We start from the raw sequence: 17,409 nt of genomic DNA on the forward strand, positions 1-17,409 counted from the left end.
ATTAGTAAATATCAAAGTTTTAAATTTTAAAATAACTTTAAATAAATAAAGTTTCGAAGTAATTAAGTTTGGATTAAATAACTTTAAAACTTTAATCTTTTCTAAATTCTATGATGTGAACTTTTAAATTCTATAATGTGAACCTTTAAATTCTATGATGTGAACCTTTAAATTCTATGATGTGAACTTTTAAATTCTATGATGTGAACCTTTAAATTCTATGATGTGAACCTTTAAATTAAAATAAAGACATAATAATTTTATGCATAATAAATTTATTTTTTCTGGTTTATTTTTTTTTATATTATCATTTTGTTAAGTATTTTTTTAGTTTTTAATTCTCTTTTCAGTTTTTTTTTTTTTTTTTTAATGGTTTGTTTACTTAGTTTCAGTTTACATTTGTTTATTTAGGTCATTTTTTAAACACGCTAATTTTCAAAACTTGTTAACAAGTTACTTAAGAAGTTTTGAAGCGTGTTTAAACTTGTTAACAAGTTACTTAACAAGTTTTGAAGCGTGTTTAAACTTGTCAACAAGTTACTTAACAAGTTTTGAAGCATGTTTAAACTTGTTAACAAGTTACTTTACAAGTTTTGAAGCGTGTTTAAACTTGTCAACAAGTTACTTAATGAGTTTTGAAGCGTGTTTAAACTTGTCAACAAATAACTTAACAAGTTTTGTTGTCTCTAGTTTTCTTTTATTATTGAACAACTTTTTTATAACATATTTAACTACGTTTAAAACCTTTTAAGAAATATAAAAGAAATAAGTTGAAAAATCACTTTTAACTATCAATTAACTGTTCTATGTACAAAAGTGTTTAAGGAAATTAAAACTTGACTAAAGGTTTATTGAAACAAATGGAAAATTTACAAATTAGTTAAAAATATTTTATTATAATTGTTTTGTAATATAAATGTTGCAATAAAATAATGATTACTGAAATTTTCAAAAATGCAACTAAAAATTATTTTTAACTGCTTTAGGTCAATAATAACAACTCTAAATGTTTTAATGAATAAAAAAATTACAAAATGGTATTTTTACATATATCCATTATAAAATTAACAAATCAACTAATTTGAGTCCATGAGTCCTAAAGAACAAACACCTAATATTTTAAAAAAATATTTAGTAGCTTTAAAGCACATAAAATCTTTAAAAAGTAAATTTATAAGGAATGAGACAATAAACGCTTTCCGTATATTTGTTGATGCTATGTTTAAAAAAAAGTATTAATTCTCACTTCTTTGCCAAGATTAAATAATCATTTATAAACTAGTATTGTTTTGCTTGTCAGGGATCATCTATAAACACAGCAGAAAATATGGTTGATAAAAAAAATGTAGTTTTGCCTTTAATAATGCCAAAATGCCTTTTACTCTACAAATTTAAAAATAAAAAAATAATACAAAATGCAGCAAAAAATAATACAAAATGCAGCAAAAAATAATACAAAATGCAGCAAAAAATAATACAAAATGCAGCAAAAAATAATACAAAATGCAGCAAAAAATAATACAAAATGCAGCAAAAAATAATAAAAAATGCAGCAAAAAATAATACAAAATGCAGCAAAAAATAATAAAAAATGCAGCAAAAAATAATACAAAATGCAGCAAAAAATAATACAAAATGCAGCAAAAAATAATACAAAATGCAGCAAAAAATAATACAAAATGCAGCAAAAAATAATACAAAATGCAGCAAAAAATAATACAAAATGCAGCAAAAAATAATACAAAATGCAGCAAAAAATAATACAAAATGCAGCAAAAAATAATACAAAATGCAGCAAAAAATAATACAAAATGCAGCAAAAAATAATACAAAATGCAGCAAAAAATAATACAAAATGCAGCAAAAAATAATACAAAATGCAGCAAAAAAACAGGTTTTCACTGATTTTTTCTGGAATCTTTTGTTGTATTTTTGAAGATTCTGTGGGCTTATTCAAGAAAATGTTTAACTGTGGGTTTATTCAAGAAAATGTTAACTGTGGGTTTATTCAAGAAAATGTGGGTTTATTCTGTGGGTTTATTCTGTGGGTTTATTCTGTGGGTTTATTCAAGAAAATGTTATTCTGTGGGTTTATTCAAGAAAATGTTATTCTGTGGGTTTATTCAAAAAAGTGTTATACTGTGGGTTTATTCAAGAAAACTGTTAAACTGTGGGTTTATTACAAAACCTGACACACTATATCAGATGCACTATTTTTATTCGCTGTTTTCAGATAATTTTTTTTTTAATCTCTGTATAAGATCATTTCTTTATTTATCTTTTAGAGTCACCACACATTCATTTGATTACTATCTTATTGATGATCTGATTATCATAACCTTGGAGGGTAATCTTTGAGGTGATCTGATTATCATAACCTTTGATGAGAGTCTTAAAAAAAGCGATATAATTTTAATGTGGTTAAAATCTTAAAAAAAAAAAGATTGTGTTAGTTCACCCTTTAAAAACTTAAATTCCGGAGTGCTAGAGTTCTAAAAAGTCAATAGGACTTTGCATCCCTAAGCTTTACTTAATTTTTAAAAAATTTTAGCATTTAATAGTTCTGTTAATCACTTCCAAATGTTAAAAAAGGCTGATTATAAAATAACAGATGTTTTTTATCAATTTGAAATACTTGTTATCAAATTTGCAGTATTTTTTAATTGTGTGATGTCTCCTCAGGATCATAAAATATACAGTTATCTAAAAACATTGTACTAAATAAAATGAATAGATCTGAAAAATGTATAAATTTTTCAAAGGACCTAATGAATATTTTTATTGCCATTATAAATATATTAAATGTTTCTCCTCCCAACCCAATATGGAAAGGTAATGCAAAATTTTTAATCTTAAAGATGATTTTTTATAAAAGGTAAAAATTTTCAAATTGAAATTTCATTTGAAAACCAATAAAATGCAAGTAAATCAAACCACCAAAAACTTAACTAATCAAACAAACCAAACATCATAATGAATTTGTTTTAATTATGTAAATAATTATTACCGAATTTCCCATGGACGAGAAGTAAAAGCATATGGCTTCGAAGTTAAAGCTCCAACAGGACAAATGTCTAAAATAAAAAAATATAAAAACTTTTATATAAATGTTTAATAGAAACATTATCAACTTATTCTCTCATGCTTATAAATCTGAAGAGTTTAATCTTTTCACACACAAAAAAAAAAAAAAAAATGTTTTTAACACTCTTATAAAACTTAAATTTTTTTTATAGACTTAAATAATAATAATAGGCTGAAATGATAAATAATAATAGGCTGAAATAATGAATAATAATAGGCTGAAATAATGAATAATAATAGGCTGAAATAATAAATAATAATAGGCTGAAATAATAAATAATAATAGGCTGAAATAATAAATAATAATAGCCTGAAATAATAAATAATAATAGCCTGAAATAATAAATAATAATAGCCTGAAATAATAAATAATAATAGACTGAAATAATAAATAATAATAAGCTGAAATAATAAATAATAATAGGCTGAAATAATAAATAATAATAGACTGAAATAATAAATAATAATAGGCTGAAATAATAAATAATAATAGGCTGAAATAATAAATAATAATAGGCTGAAATAATAAATAATAATAGCCTGAAATAATAAATAATAATAGACTGAAATAATAAATAATAATAGGCTGAAATAATGAATAATAATAGGCTGAAATAATAAATAATAATAGACTGAAATAATAAATAATAATAGGCTGAAATAATAAATAATAATAGGCTGAAATAATGAATAATAATAGGCTGAAATAATAAATAATAATAGGCTGAAATAATAAATAATAATAGCCTGAAATAATAAATAATAATAGGCTGAAATAATAAATAATAATAGGCTGAAATAATAAATAATAATAGCCTGAAATAATAAATAATAATAGGCTGAAATAATAAATAATAATAGCCTGAAATAATAAATAATAATAGGCTGAAATAATAAATAATAGGCTGAAATAATAAATAATAATAGGCTGAAATAATAAATAATAATAATAGACTGAAATAATAAATAATAATAGGCTGAAATAATAAATAATAATAGGCTGAAATAATAAATAATAATAGGCTGAAATAATAAATAATAATAGACTGAAATAATAAATAATAATAGGCTGAAATAATGAATAATAATAGGCTGAAATAATAAATAATAATAGACTGAAATAATAAATAATAATAGACTGAAATAATAAATAATAATAGGCTGAAATAATAAATAATAATAGGCTGAAATAATGAATAATAATAGGCTGAAATAATAAATAATAACAGCCTGAAATAATAAATAATAATAGGCTGAAATAATAAATAATAATAGTCTGAAATAATAAATAATAATAGGCTGAAATAATAAATAATAATAGTCTGAAATAATAAATAATAATAGGCTGAAATATTAAATAATAGGCTGAAATATTAAATAATAATAGGCTGAAATTTTTAAAACTTGTTTTTTTTAATAGTACTATAATCAAATTAAATTTGTTTACTAACCCATACAACAGGAAAGTTAAAAAAATATATATGGAGAGTGATATTTTGACTTAACAGAATAATTTTTTTTTAGAACAAGATTATATATTTCTTGAAAAAAAATTGTTTAAAATATTATCTGATACATATTTTGTTTTTCAATAATAATAGTTAAAAAATTGAAATTTAAGAATATAAAAATTGCCTTCTATTGAAAAATCATTAGGAGGTGATTTTTGAAATTTTAGGTTTAAATTGATTTTTAATTTTAATGTTTCTTGATGGAATAAATACTTAATTAAATTAATAAATATTTGACCATTGGCTTAGTTAAAGTTATTTAAAATTTATTGATAATTGCAAAAATATTTTGAAAATATTAAATACCTATAATATTTCCTGAAAGTTCTGATTTGAACATCTTTTCAACATAAGTGCCAATTTGCATATCTCCTCCACGCCCAGTTGTTCCAAGTGTTTCAACACCCGCAATTTCATTACCAAAACTAAAAATTATATGTTTTTAAGTTTGTTATATTATATTATAACCTTGCCTATTATATTACTAATTTAGTTTTTAAACTGTATTATATTACAAAAGTTCGGTTTTTTAATACTACTTATTGGGCATTTAATAACTTAATATTTTTTTTTTATGTTGTTACAGCTTAAACCTATTACAACACATATCCTAAAATACAACAGTTGAATGTGGTACCACCAGGGATTTAGTAAACAACACAAACATTAAAATACAGCAGTTCAATGTGGAACCACCAGGTATGTAGTGAACCACCATTAGTATAGTAAAGTGTTTATAAAAATTAAAGTTTCATAATATTTACATATATTTATTTATTATACTTCAACCATAACACTTTCAAAACGTATATGCATATAAACTGGTGCCCATTTTTAATCATGCTACTTAACAAATTAAATAAGTTTTTTATTTTCAAAGCAATCAAGCCCTTAATAAAGATTTATATGAATTATCTTTTAACACTGCATCAATTAAAATTAATTTATGCAAATTTTAGCAATTAACTTAAGATTTGATTGATAAAATTTGTTACTTTTGATTTGATTGATAATGTTTTAAACATTTTTCGAGATTTTATATTAATAATTTTGTACACTATCATCAAATTACTTTTAATGATAGTGCATATATTTACTACTAATTATATAGTTACTAGGGTTGCACCAATGCATTGATCGAAAATTTGATTTTATACTCTTTTTTTTTTACTAATAGGTAAATTTGGATTGATTTCAAATAAATATATATTTTAAAACAATCCTACATTAATATATATATATATATATATATACATATATATATATATATATATATATATATATATATATATATATATATATATATATATATGAAAAACTGTTGTCAATACCAGCAGTTTGAAAGAAGCTGCGAGACACTGAGAGTTCTGATAAGCTGCTTGGCAATGATGTGAGTAAACGCTCGCCACGAACTGGTTTTATTTTCAGATTATGGTGTGCTTTCTCGAGTGGAGACAGTTGTTCCGAAAAGAGAGCAAGTGTTGCCATCTCCTGACCTAGATACCAGCAATGGCGCTTTATCATCTTCAGTCCAATTGTCTGCAAAGCCACATCATCATATTCATTCAGTCGTTGTATAAGCAAAATGTCATTGATTGGCGTATCAATAGCAATTCTGCCGGTGAACCATGATTGGAGATATACACAGACAACGAATTTATTAAATTGCTGGATGCCCTGGAGTTCCTATGCCGTTAGCTTGAGAACATCTTCATTACCGTCAAACAGATGTTCCATCTTAAGAGAGTAGATGGCCTTCGCCGCCCAGTGTGCTCGGTGCAGTGCCCCAGGCTTCCGTATTGTGGTGTTGGTCGGCATACCAACCATTGCATCAGCAAGGCAAAGAAGCTCAAAATAGTCATATCTTGGATGACTTTCAAGATTTAACTGTCTTTCAATAAAGGTCTTTAGGTCATCATAATCATTAATTAAAGGAGCTTGGCGATCTATTGGAATGTGATGAATTGCAGACCACTTATCAGGAAATCTCTTGAAGATGAGTATATCAGACCCGGTTGACGGTCCAAAACACACGCCAAATGCATCTGAGAGTAGGACTTCAAGCATTTGCTGTCTGCATGACAACCATAGCAGATTATGTCCAACAGCAACCTCCAACAGTGTGCAAGCTCCTTTGTGTTTGCCTGTATTTGACGCAGTCGTGTCAAAGCACATACTGATAATAAGATTTTCACATTTCCATGACACCACTAATTCATAAACTGCATCTGCTGCAGTCTGACCAAAGCCAGAGGTCGATTTTGGCACTTCTAGGAGCTTGATACTCTCATCAAGAAGGGACAAGATCAAAATAGGTAAGCAATCCACCTGATTAGTGTCATCACCAGTTAAATCAGACATCAACTTCCCATCCAAGTGTACTACTGACTAGCAAGGAATGAATTCATTCTTAATTTGTAGAGCAGCCTCACAACGTTGATGTTTCCGATGAACTGTGCTCTTTGACAGAACTGTAGATGATGTTGAACATCTTACATCATTCACCATGGAAGCTAGAATCATGGTTGATGTTCGAAAGCTGAGGTTCGTCCTATCAAGAACTGCAGCCATCTTTGGTGAAAAAACATCTTGACATTTTTTTTTCTTAGCATTACCACTCCTGCTTGGTATTGTAACTACAAAATCATCATTGTCATCTTCCGACAAGCTGTGTTCACTGTCTAATAATGCTGCACAACCCATCTCCTGACTTGATGTGGCTCCTGCTCCCGCTGATGCAACTTATTTGGCAAACTGTTCCTGACATTTTGCAGAGCGCTTCTCTCGACCCAAGAGCTTTCTGTCAACTGGTCTAATACAACCAGTTCTAGATTCCTGTCGCAATTTCAAAAACAATTTATCTTCCTCATTACTGATTAGCTGAGCTGCATTCGCATGGCTGATATTAAACAGGTTATCAAGTTTTTCAGTGTACTGTTTTTGATTCTGCTTATCTTATCTGCATAATATCTCATCCAGCTGGAAGACATGTCCCTGTGATTGTCTCAGAAGGATGTCCTATCAACCAAATACTGTCCTTGCTTCGTGTCACTCTACTCTTTGGCATCTTTACTGATCTTTCTCTAAAAAAATAAAATATTTAAGGTTATATTAAAAAAATTTTTACATAATATAATTAAGATTAGTATATTATTGATGTGGCTCCAAGAATGAGCCATAGTATTAAAAAAACTGTTTGTTTGATAATTTATTTTTAAAACTATTTATGTTAAAAATCTCAACAAAAACTTAATCAAACTCAAATAAAACAATTTTTAAGAATATTTTAACAGAATACTCAAAACTTTATTTCACTTAGCGTATTTTTTGAACCAATAGAATTAGTTTGTTCGTAGATTTGGCAGGTTTTTAGTGTTCGCGAAAAAATTTTTTTATTCTTCAGCACCAAGATATTTGAGAACATTCAAGTTTATGTTGAATTAACTTTATAACTTTATAATTGTTTTTTTGGCTGGTTTTTCTCAACTAAATATTATTTACGTGGTCAATTATCGAGTCCAATCACACCCGCTTCTTAGCCAAGCCTGAGTAAAACATATGTGTAGAATCTACACTTTGAGATCTTTTTAATGATACCAAACTTATTCTCATATGTTAAATAACAACTTCATAAACCTTTCACAAAAACCAATGCATTGGACTCTGCATTTACACCAACTGTAAAAATTTCAAGGACCTTGCTGGACCACTAAAAACTATTTAAATTTTATAAAATTTTTTATAAAATTCATGTGCTCTAATTTCATAAAGGAATTGGAAAAGATTAAAAAAAAAAAATTAAATAAAAAAAAACAAACCACTTCTTTATTTTAATAAGTAATTTAAAAAATATTTCTCTTTTCTTCTCTTTTTTTTATCATTTTTGGTATAATATTAACAAAATAAACTTTATTTTAGATATACACCTTTTTTTTTTTAAATAAAATGAAAAATATAATGGCTTTGAGTTTTGACAAAAGAAATAAGTTTTTTAAAAGCAATAAACTTTCCAATTATTTTTTGCATTGCTTTAACATTTATTGTTTTTATTTTTATTTCCATCCATTCTATTTCTTATATATATACATATATATGTATATATATATATATATATATATATATATATATATATATATATATATATATATATATATATATATATATATATATATATATATATAACCTACACTATTAGTTATACTAACCCTCTGTGTCTTATAATGTTTTCTTAACTTTATTAACTTAAAGTTAATAAAGTTAAGTTTATAAAATTATAATTCTTGTCGTAAATCTTGTCTTTTTAAAAGCACAATAAGATACAGATTTTAAGATAAGAATTATAAGAAACAGATTTTACAACAAGAATTATAGAAACAGATTTTAAGACAAGATATTTAGAAACAGATTTTATGACAAGAATTATAAGAAACCAAAGTTGGCATTAAATAACCCGCCTAATAAAATCTGCCTAAAAAAACCCAATAAAACCTAGCAATCTGGGTTTTATTGGGTTTCATAACTTTATGAACTATTATAACCAACATTTCTGAAAACATAAACATATTATTGTAGCTAGCTATAAAGGAAAAGTTTATATAAACTAAAATATTATTGAAAACCAAACAAATTAAAAGATTTATTCAAAAATTTTTTTTAGAAGAAATACACTTTGATAAGAATAATTAAATTTTTGACATCTTTTACAAAACCAACTATTTATACTACATATACTATACTATATATATATATATATATATATATATATATATATATATATATATATATATATATATATATATATATATATATACATATATATATATATATACACATATATATACAAGTTTTTTATATATACATATATATATCAAGTTTTTTGATAATTCAATTTCCACACATTGGATAACTTTAAGATTACAATTTTCTGTTGCTTTTTCATTTAGGATTTCTTTTTTGTTTAACAAAGCATTACTGTGACCTTTTATAACTCTTTCCAAATTTTTGTGCAACTGTAGCTAACTTTAATTGTACTTCGATTGAAAATTTAAAGTAATTTATTAGAGGGCAGGAAATTCTTATCAACAAATTTTAAAAACACTTTTCCTATGCATAAGCTTTTTTGTCTTTTAAATTCCTAATTCATTTCTAACTTTTAGATAAAACCAAACAAAGAAAATATTCTTTCTATTGATTCTGAGCAGGACATGTTTAAAGTTATCTAATGTGTGGAAATTTAGTAAAATTAGAAATTTATAATTAATTTCAATATTATTAAAGAAAAAAAAAGTTATACTAAATTTCAATATTATTAAACAAAAAAATAAAGTTTTAACAGTTATAAAATTATAAAACCTAAAATTACCCAAAAAAACCCACTGAGTCAGGTTTTTTTAAAAAAAAAACGTAATTTTGCTAACCCTGTAAGAAACACATTTAAAGGCAAAAATTATAAAAAACAGATTTTAAGACAAGAATTATAAGAAACAAACTAATGATGCAAATACAATGATAATTTATTAGGTTTTTAAAATTAATGTAAAAAATATTCAAATCATACCGAACACATCTTGTACATTGAATACATCTAGTCATTATGGTTTTTACAAGTGGACCAATATTTTTATCTTCTATTGCACTAGAAAAATAAAAGAAATGATTTTTTTTATTAAAGAAACTTATTTCAAAATTTTAATGGAAATCAAACTAATCTTTGTCAAGTTTTTTTAAATATAGTAATTAAAGAGTTTTTTAGAGCAACCAAATTTTATTGAAAAGCTTATCAAAAAATTTAACAACTTTTACCTCACACTTATGTTGTAAAGATGTTAATAATATATAATTATCTCAAACTTATTCAAATCAAAAAGTAAAAACCATATCACAATATTACCTAATGATGTAACCAAAAAGCTAGAATTAACATCAATGAGTAGGTCAAACATCAAATTTAAGTAGGTAAACTCCAGGATTTGAGTTCGGAGGTAGTTTTGTTTTATTGTTGCATAATATGTTATTTAAATTGGGAGCTGAAGTAAATATAACTCTGATGTTTTGTTTTATAAATTCTCTTCAGAGTTTTGGGCGAATAATAGGTATCCAAGATAGTTTAACAAACTGTTTATCTAACTGATTAGATATAATATTTTTTGAAACGTGGTCAAATAGTTTTTGATTATTTTAATAAGATTACTTTTGTTATAGCTGTTTTCAGAAAAAGTATTTATGAGGAAATCAATTTCTTGTTAAAGATATTTTTGAGAGCAGATTTGTTTTGCTCTACATAAAAAACCTTTAAAGACGCCAGTGGTTATGCTTGGGTTGATGTTGGAGTTCAGTTTTATTTGAACATTTGTTATCGCATCCTTATGGTGTACTTGAAACTCATAAAATCCATTCATTGTATTTGTAATACAAATATCTAAAAAATTGAGTTGTTTTCTTTCGCTTTCAAGTTTAACAGTATATTTTATGGAGTTTTATGGGGTTTTGTTCATTTAAAGTTTTAAGAAACAACTCTTGCTTTTCTTTTGAACCGAAGCGAGCTTGGCTATCGTCCACATTTCTTTTGTAAGTTATTGGTTGGAGTGAATTAACAAAGGCTATATTAGGAGCTCTTTTTCTATACTTTGCAAAAATGCTTCAGCTATGACTACCATCAATGATAAACCAATTAGGGAAAATTCGAATTTTATCTTTATAAAAAAGAACATGTGCTTAATGAAAGTTCAATTAACTGATGTATATCTATAAGTGTTAATTTAGTCCTAGTTTTTAAACCGTCAAGATCATCGTTCAATATGTTATTAATAACATGTATTGCTTCATCGATTTGTACGGGTGGATATAACTTAGCTACATCGAATGAAACCTGAATTTCATTAGGGCCTACCTTCCATGAGTTATATTTACTTCAGCTCCCAATTTAAAAAACATATTATGCAGCAATAAAACAAAACTACCTCTCATTCGGGAGTTTACCAACTTAAATGCTCTCAAAACTAACTCAAATCCAGGAGTTTACCAACTTAAATGCTCATGTGGAAATATATATATTGGTAAGACCAAAAAGAAATCATTTCAAGAAGTGCAGAACACCAAAGAGCTTGTAAAAATCAAAAATGGTCGAGTTCAGGAGCCAAGGAACAATCTAGAATATGCCCTGGTAACTTTAAATAGCTAAATCAGAAGACCTTGGAGTCGTTCCAGAAGACAGGATAATAAAAATTAGAGAATCCCTGGAGATTGACAAAGCAAGAGTTCGGTATGAGATAGGTATTGGGCAAGGTGTTCTAAATCAAGATGACGGGGATAAGGTTAAAACAAGAACTCGGTTTTTTTTTGACAAAAATTTAACTGACGTCATAATTATATTATTTAATTGGTTTTTATATTAGATGCTTTTTAATGTCTTCTTTTTAAACAGTTTGTTTTTTGTTATTTTGTAACATTTTATTATTACCTGATGACGCTGACCACATTAGGTCACCGAAATATTGTTAATATATTACTATATCAAATATATTTAAAAATAGTTATACACTGCCTTTTATTGAAATCAACTTACATATTATATATATATATATATATATATATATATATATATATATATATATATATATATATATATATATATATATATATATATATATATATATATATATATATATATATATATATATATATATATATATACTACTGGTCACTACTGGTCACACTAAAAGTTTGGGTTCACTTGCTTTATTTTTCAACTTTATGCATTTTTCTTCAAAAGTTGAAGCTTCTTTCATTAAAAACTAGTATAACATTAATTTCAAGAATTTATTTGGAAATTTTTTCACTGTTGTTGTTTATTGTTTTATTATGCAGAAAGGTAATCAAAACATTGTTTTTGTTAAATATTGTAACATTCATAGAATAATTCTTATGAACATTAAAACAACCTAAAGTGTTTTTTCCTAGTATTTAAAATGAAGACAAGTATATATTTTTTATTTTGATTGACAAAAAATGGGTAATAAAGCAGAGCTAAGTGTAGAAAACGAGCTGTTATTGTGACATTACACAAGGAAGGTTATTCAACACGAAAAATTGCTTCGAAAATGAATGTTTCTCAAAATGCAGTTATGAGAGCATTGCAAAGAAAGCAAGAAACTGGATGTAATCAAAGTCACCATTGTGGCCTAAAGCAACTCTGAGCCACAAAGACAAATTCATCTGTGTTCAAAGTAAAAGAAATCATACTCGAACTGCTCCCGAAATTTGCCAAGAACTCAATTCTATGCAGGAAACACCAGTATCTGTTTCAACCGTAAAATGAGTTCTTTGCAATTACGGTTTGAAAGGATGGGTTGCTGCTGAAAAAATCATTACTATGCAAGCTAAATAAAATTAAAAGATTAAAACGGGCAAAAAAACATAAAGATTTGACAATTCAACAATGGCCTCAAGTCTTATTTACTGATGAACCAAAGTTTGAAATTTTTGGAGGAAATCGTCGACAATATGTTTGTTGTTTAATTGGAGAAGGATGATAAAACAATGTGTGATCCCAACAGTCAAGCATGGTGGTGGGTCAATCATGGTCTTGCTTTGCTGGAAAAAAAGTTGGTGACCTTGTGCAAATTGAGAGCATCATGGATAAAAAAAAATACCACAACATTCTCCAAAAATATGCGTTTCCTTGCGGGAAAAGAATTGTGGGCCGTGGATATGTTTTTCAACAGGATAACGATCCTAAACACACGTCTAAATTCTGTGGTAATAAAACAAAAAGAACTGAAATACATTGAATGGCCTACTCAGTTACCAGACTTAAATTTGATTGAGTTTTTGTGGGAACAGTTAGATAGAAATGTAAAAAAATGCAACCAACCAATCAAAAACACTTATGGCTACTCATGCAAACATGCTGGAATCAAATATCAACTGAATTATTGCAGAAATTGATTGTAAGAATGTACAAAGTATGTGCTGCTGTTATAAAAGCAAACGGAGGATACTTTAAAAAAGAATTTAAAATTTAAAAAAATACTGACAGATTTTTTAAACTGTCTCCTTATATCTTATATTTTGGTGAACGAATCATTATTTTATTGTAAACAATGAGTTGTTGAAAGTGATTTATTAATGTATATACATATATATATATATATATATATATATATATATATATATAATATACATATATATATATATATAAATATATATATATATATATATATATATATATATATATATATATATACATATATATATATATATATATATATATATATATATATATATACATTAATATATATTATATATATATATATATTATATATATATATTATATATATATATATATATTATATATATATATTATATATATATATATATTATTTATATATATATATATTATTTATATATATATATATATATTATTTATATATATATATATATTATTTATATATATATATATATATATATATATATATATATATATATATATATATATATATATATATATATATATAAATCTTGTTTGGAGCAAGTCTTCTGTCACATGGTAATGGTTCTTTTTGTAAGGCATTGACTATTTCCATTTTCTCTTCAACAGAAGTTTTATCACTGAATAATGGAAGAGCAGCTACATCTTCACTTAAATACCATAACTGAAGTTTAATTTTATTTTTTTGCAACATTTGCAACTTTGCTGTCAACTTGACAATAGTTCTCTATTACTTTTAAAAGAAGGAGATCAGTTTTTGGTGTTTTTGTTGTAAGAGGTGCTGAAAACCAGAAACATGCATATATTGTGGTTATGAAAAGACGTATTCTTCTTAAAATCCCAATATCTTTCTCTGTTATATTTAACTGATGACAAAAACCAAATATTTTTAAACAGTATATACTTTTAGCCATCCATCTTGCATGATGGTAAGCCCTAGGAATGCAAATAGTTGTTGTATCGTTATTTTCTCTAAAAAGGAAAAGAGCTAGTCTTCCAAATTCTTTATAATCATCACATCACATCACATTTCCTTTAAGTATTTCTCCAAATTTTCCACCATATCGGATTTTCGAGATGCAAGCCACTCATTTTCAAACTTTGTAAGGCATCCAGTTTCGCTTTTATCACTTTCAGGTGGTTCAAACTTTGATTTTTCTATTAGCTCCCACTGGAACTTCACTCTACCAAAAAGTTCAATGTTTGGTCCTTTTGATACAAAAAACGCATCAAACACTGCATTTGCACAGATTTCAAGAACATGATGTTGACAGGCTAAAAACAAAACTCTTTAATTCATTGACTTCTGTATGATAGTTATTGCCAAATTATGACTTCCTGTATTACTTGCAGTTGTGTCAGTTGTTGTATCTGTAGATATAACTTTACTTTCTTTATGTTGTTAAAAGCGCCATTTTTTCTTCAAGCTTGCATTTTCTGCAATTTACAACTGCTTTTTTATACATTAAGTCTTCTGATGTCATTAACATCTTTCGGGGACCTCTCTGGTCTATCAGAAATTGTTTATTTTCATTTATCTCCTGTTCACCATTAGCAATATCAAAAAGTGTATTCATCTTGGGAGCGAATTTTTCTTGATAGCTATGTTGAGTAGCTGATTTTCTATATCTGTGCTTAGACACTTGAATATGTTGCTTGTGAATACTCTTTAGTTTAGCAACTACATGAGGCTTTGCTATAGTTGGAATAGTTGCTATAGTTATAATATTACTATATATATAATATTAATATAGCTGTAATATTAGCCTTAAGCCAGAAAATCATAACTTCATCTGCAACTGGGTTGTAGGATATTGAAAGAGTTGACTTTTTGATTATCATTTCATAAAAAACTCTAAATAGGGCAACACCACTTGCTGGCAACTGACTCAGCCTATCTATTGTTGAGAGAATATGTCCAACTAGCCAAACATTTGTAGTTGAGCGTGTTGCATTGTCTGAAGCAGCCATTTTCTTAAGTAATATTTTTATACTTTTTTACTATAGTAGAAAAAATATAATAGAAATTTGATAAATATAAAGTGTTCAAAGTCAAATAATAAAGCAATTAAGCCTTAGATAACACCCCCTCCCCTATTTTCCCAACATTTTTTGATAATGAAATCAAAATATGCATTTAGGAGCAATTTTTGGTAAATGTTAAGGGGGTAAATCTAAATTTGCTTGTACTTTCCAGTCTTCTGTGAACTATCTATGTTGTAACATTATAATACTTTATATTATTTGCTTTTAGATCAATTTATAGCAGTATTTTGTATGAAATAAAAATAGAATTACAAGATTAAGTTTTTAGACAAATTTATATATATATATATATATATATATATATATATATATATATATATATATATAATATATATATATATATAAATATATATATATATATATATAAATATAAATATATACATATATAAATATAAATATATATATATTTATTTATTTATATATATATATACATATATATATATATATATATATATATATATATATATATATATATATATATATATATATATATATATATATATATATATATATATATATATATATATATATATATATATATATATTTATATATATATATATAGGCTTGGCAAGGAAGGCCCTCGATTTCAAGTCTTTATATGACCATGCAAATAATATTTTGTTTTGATGATTTAACCACGGTTTTTACCCAAGGCGTTGAAAAAAAAAGTTTTTAATTATGTTAAAAATAAATAACTTCGAAACGCTTATCTTTACTAACGTTTTTATGTTAGCAAAATGCTTTTAAATAAAGTAGCTAATGATTTTAATTAAGTATTTTTTATTTATATAACTTAATTATATTAGATATAATTTAAATAAAAAATGATAAAAAAAATTTAAATTTCATAAGTGACTACTTTAAACAGCGACAGTCTCTTTAATAATTTTTTAAATAATTTTAAATAAGAATCATTAAAGAAAATTCATTTGAAAGTAAAAAGTTTTTGTCGAGAAGAAGAAAAAAAAGACTTTTTAGAAAGCCATTTAAATTAAATAACTTTAGTCTTTACTTATGTTTTTATATTATTGAAATGCATTTTAATAAAGTAACAAATCATTGCTAATGATTATTTATAAAAATATTAATAAATATATTATATATATTCTTTATATTCATATATGTATTTTTTAATACAAATTTTTTTAAATAAAAATGAAATTATATCAACTTTTTAAATATAAGCATTTTATTTATATATTATACAATATTTAATTATTTTCTCTTTTGTTTACGTTACTGCGAAAGAATCTTTTTTTTAACTTTTAAATACGCGCATTTATTAAACAATTGTTAGATGTAAGTTGTTACTTTATTTAAAAAGAGTTTCGCATAATATTTTATTATAAAAACATTAGAAAAAAGATAAACGATTCAAAGTTATTTATTCCAACAATTAAATTAAATAATCTTGTTGTATTAGTTTATTATTTATTTAAATAAGTTTTTTTTTTTTTTAATTTTAGTTTTAGTAAAGTTATTTTTATTTTATTTTTCATTATTTTTTTTAACAAAGATTAATTTGCATCTTTAACGATAAGTTTATTTTCAAGTTTCTTCATAGTTAAGTTGAGATTTTTTTAGCGCATTGTTAAAATGTATACAAATTTTCAAAACATATTAACAGCCATGGTTATGTTTTCAAAACCAATAAGTATTTGTGAATCATATTAAAATTGTTAAAATGTTAAAATGGCACGCATTCCTGGTCAAGCCTATACATATATATATATATATATATATATAAATATATATATATATATATATATATATATATA

General features: G+C 25.0%; 1 protein-coding gene across 2 annotated transcripts in view; it reads right to left on the minus strand.

The window, feature by feature from the left end:
* The window catches only part of LOC100213479 (NADH-ubiquinone oxidoreductase 75 kDa subunit, mitochondrial), a 114,705-nt gene that overhangs the window by 75,389 nt on the left and 21,907 nt on the right, over positions 1–17,409 (minus strand). For both annotated transcript variants that reach the window (XM_065810708.1, XM_065810707.1), the window contains exons 4-6: positions 10,153–10,230; positions 4,902–5,020; positions 3,008–3,074 (exon numbers count right to left, since the gene is read on the minus strand). In XM_065810708.1, coding sequence (XP_065666780.1) covers positions 3,008–3,074; positions 4,902–5,020; positions 10,153–10,230 — 264 coding nt within the window. The remainder of the gene's footprint in view (positions 1–3,007; positions 3,075–4,901; positions 5,021–10,152; positions 10,231–17,409) is intronic.

The sequence above is a fragment of the Hydra vulgaris genome, chromosome 11, assembly GCF_038396675.1.
Source record: "Hydra vulgaris chromosome 11, alternate assembly HydraT2T_AEP".
Classification (NCBI taxonomy): domain Eukaryota; kingdom Metazoa; phylum Cnidaria; class Hydrozoa; order Anthoathecata; family Hydridae; genus Hydra; species Hydra vulgaris.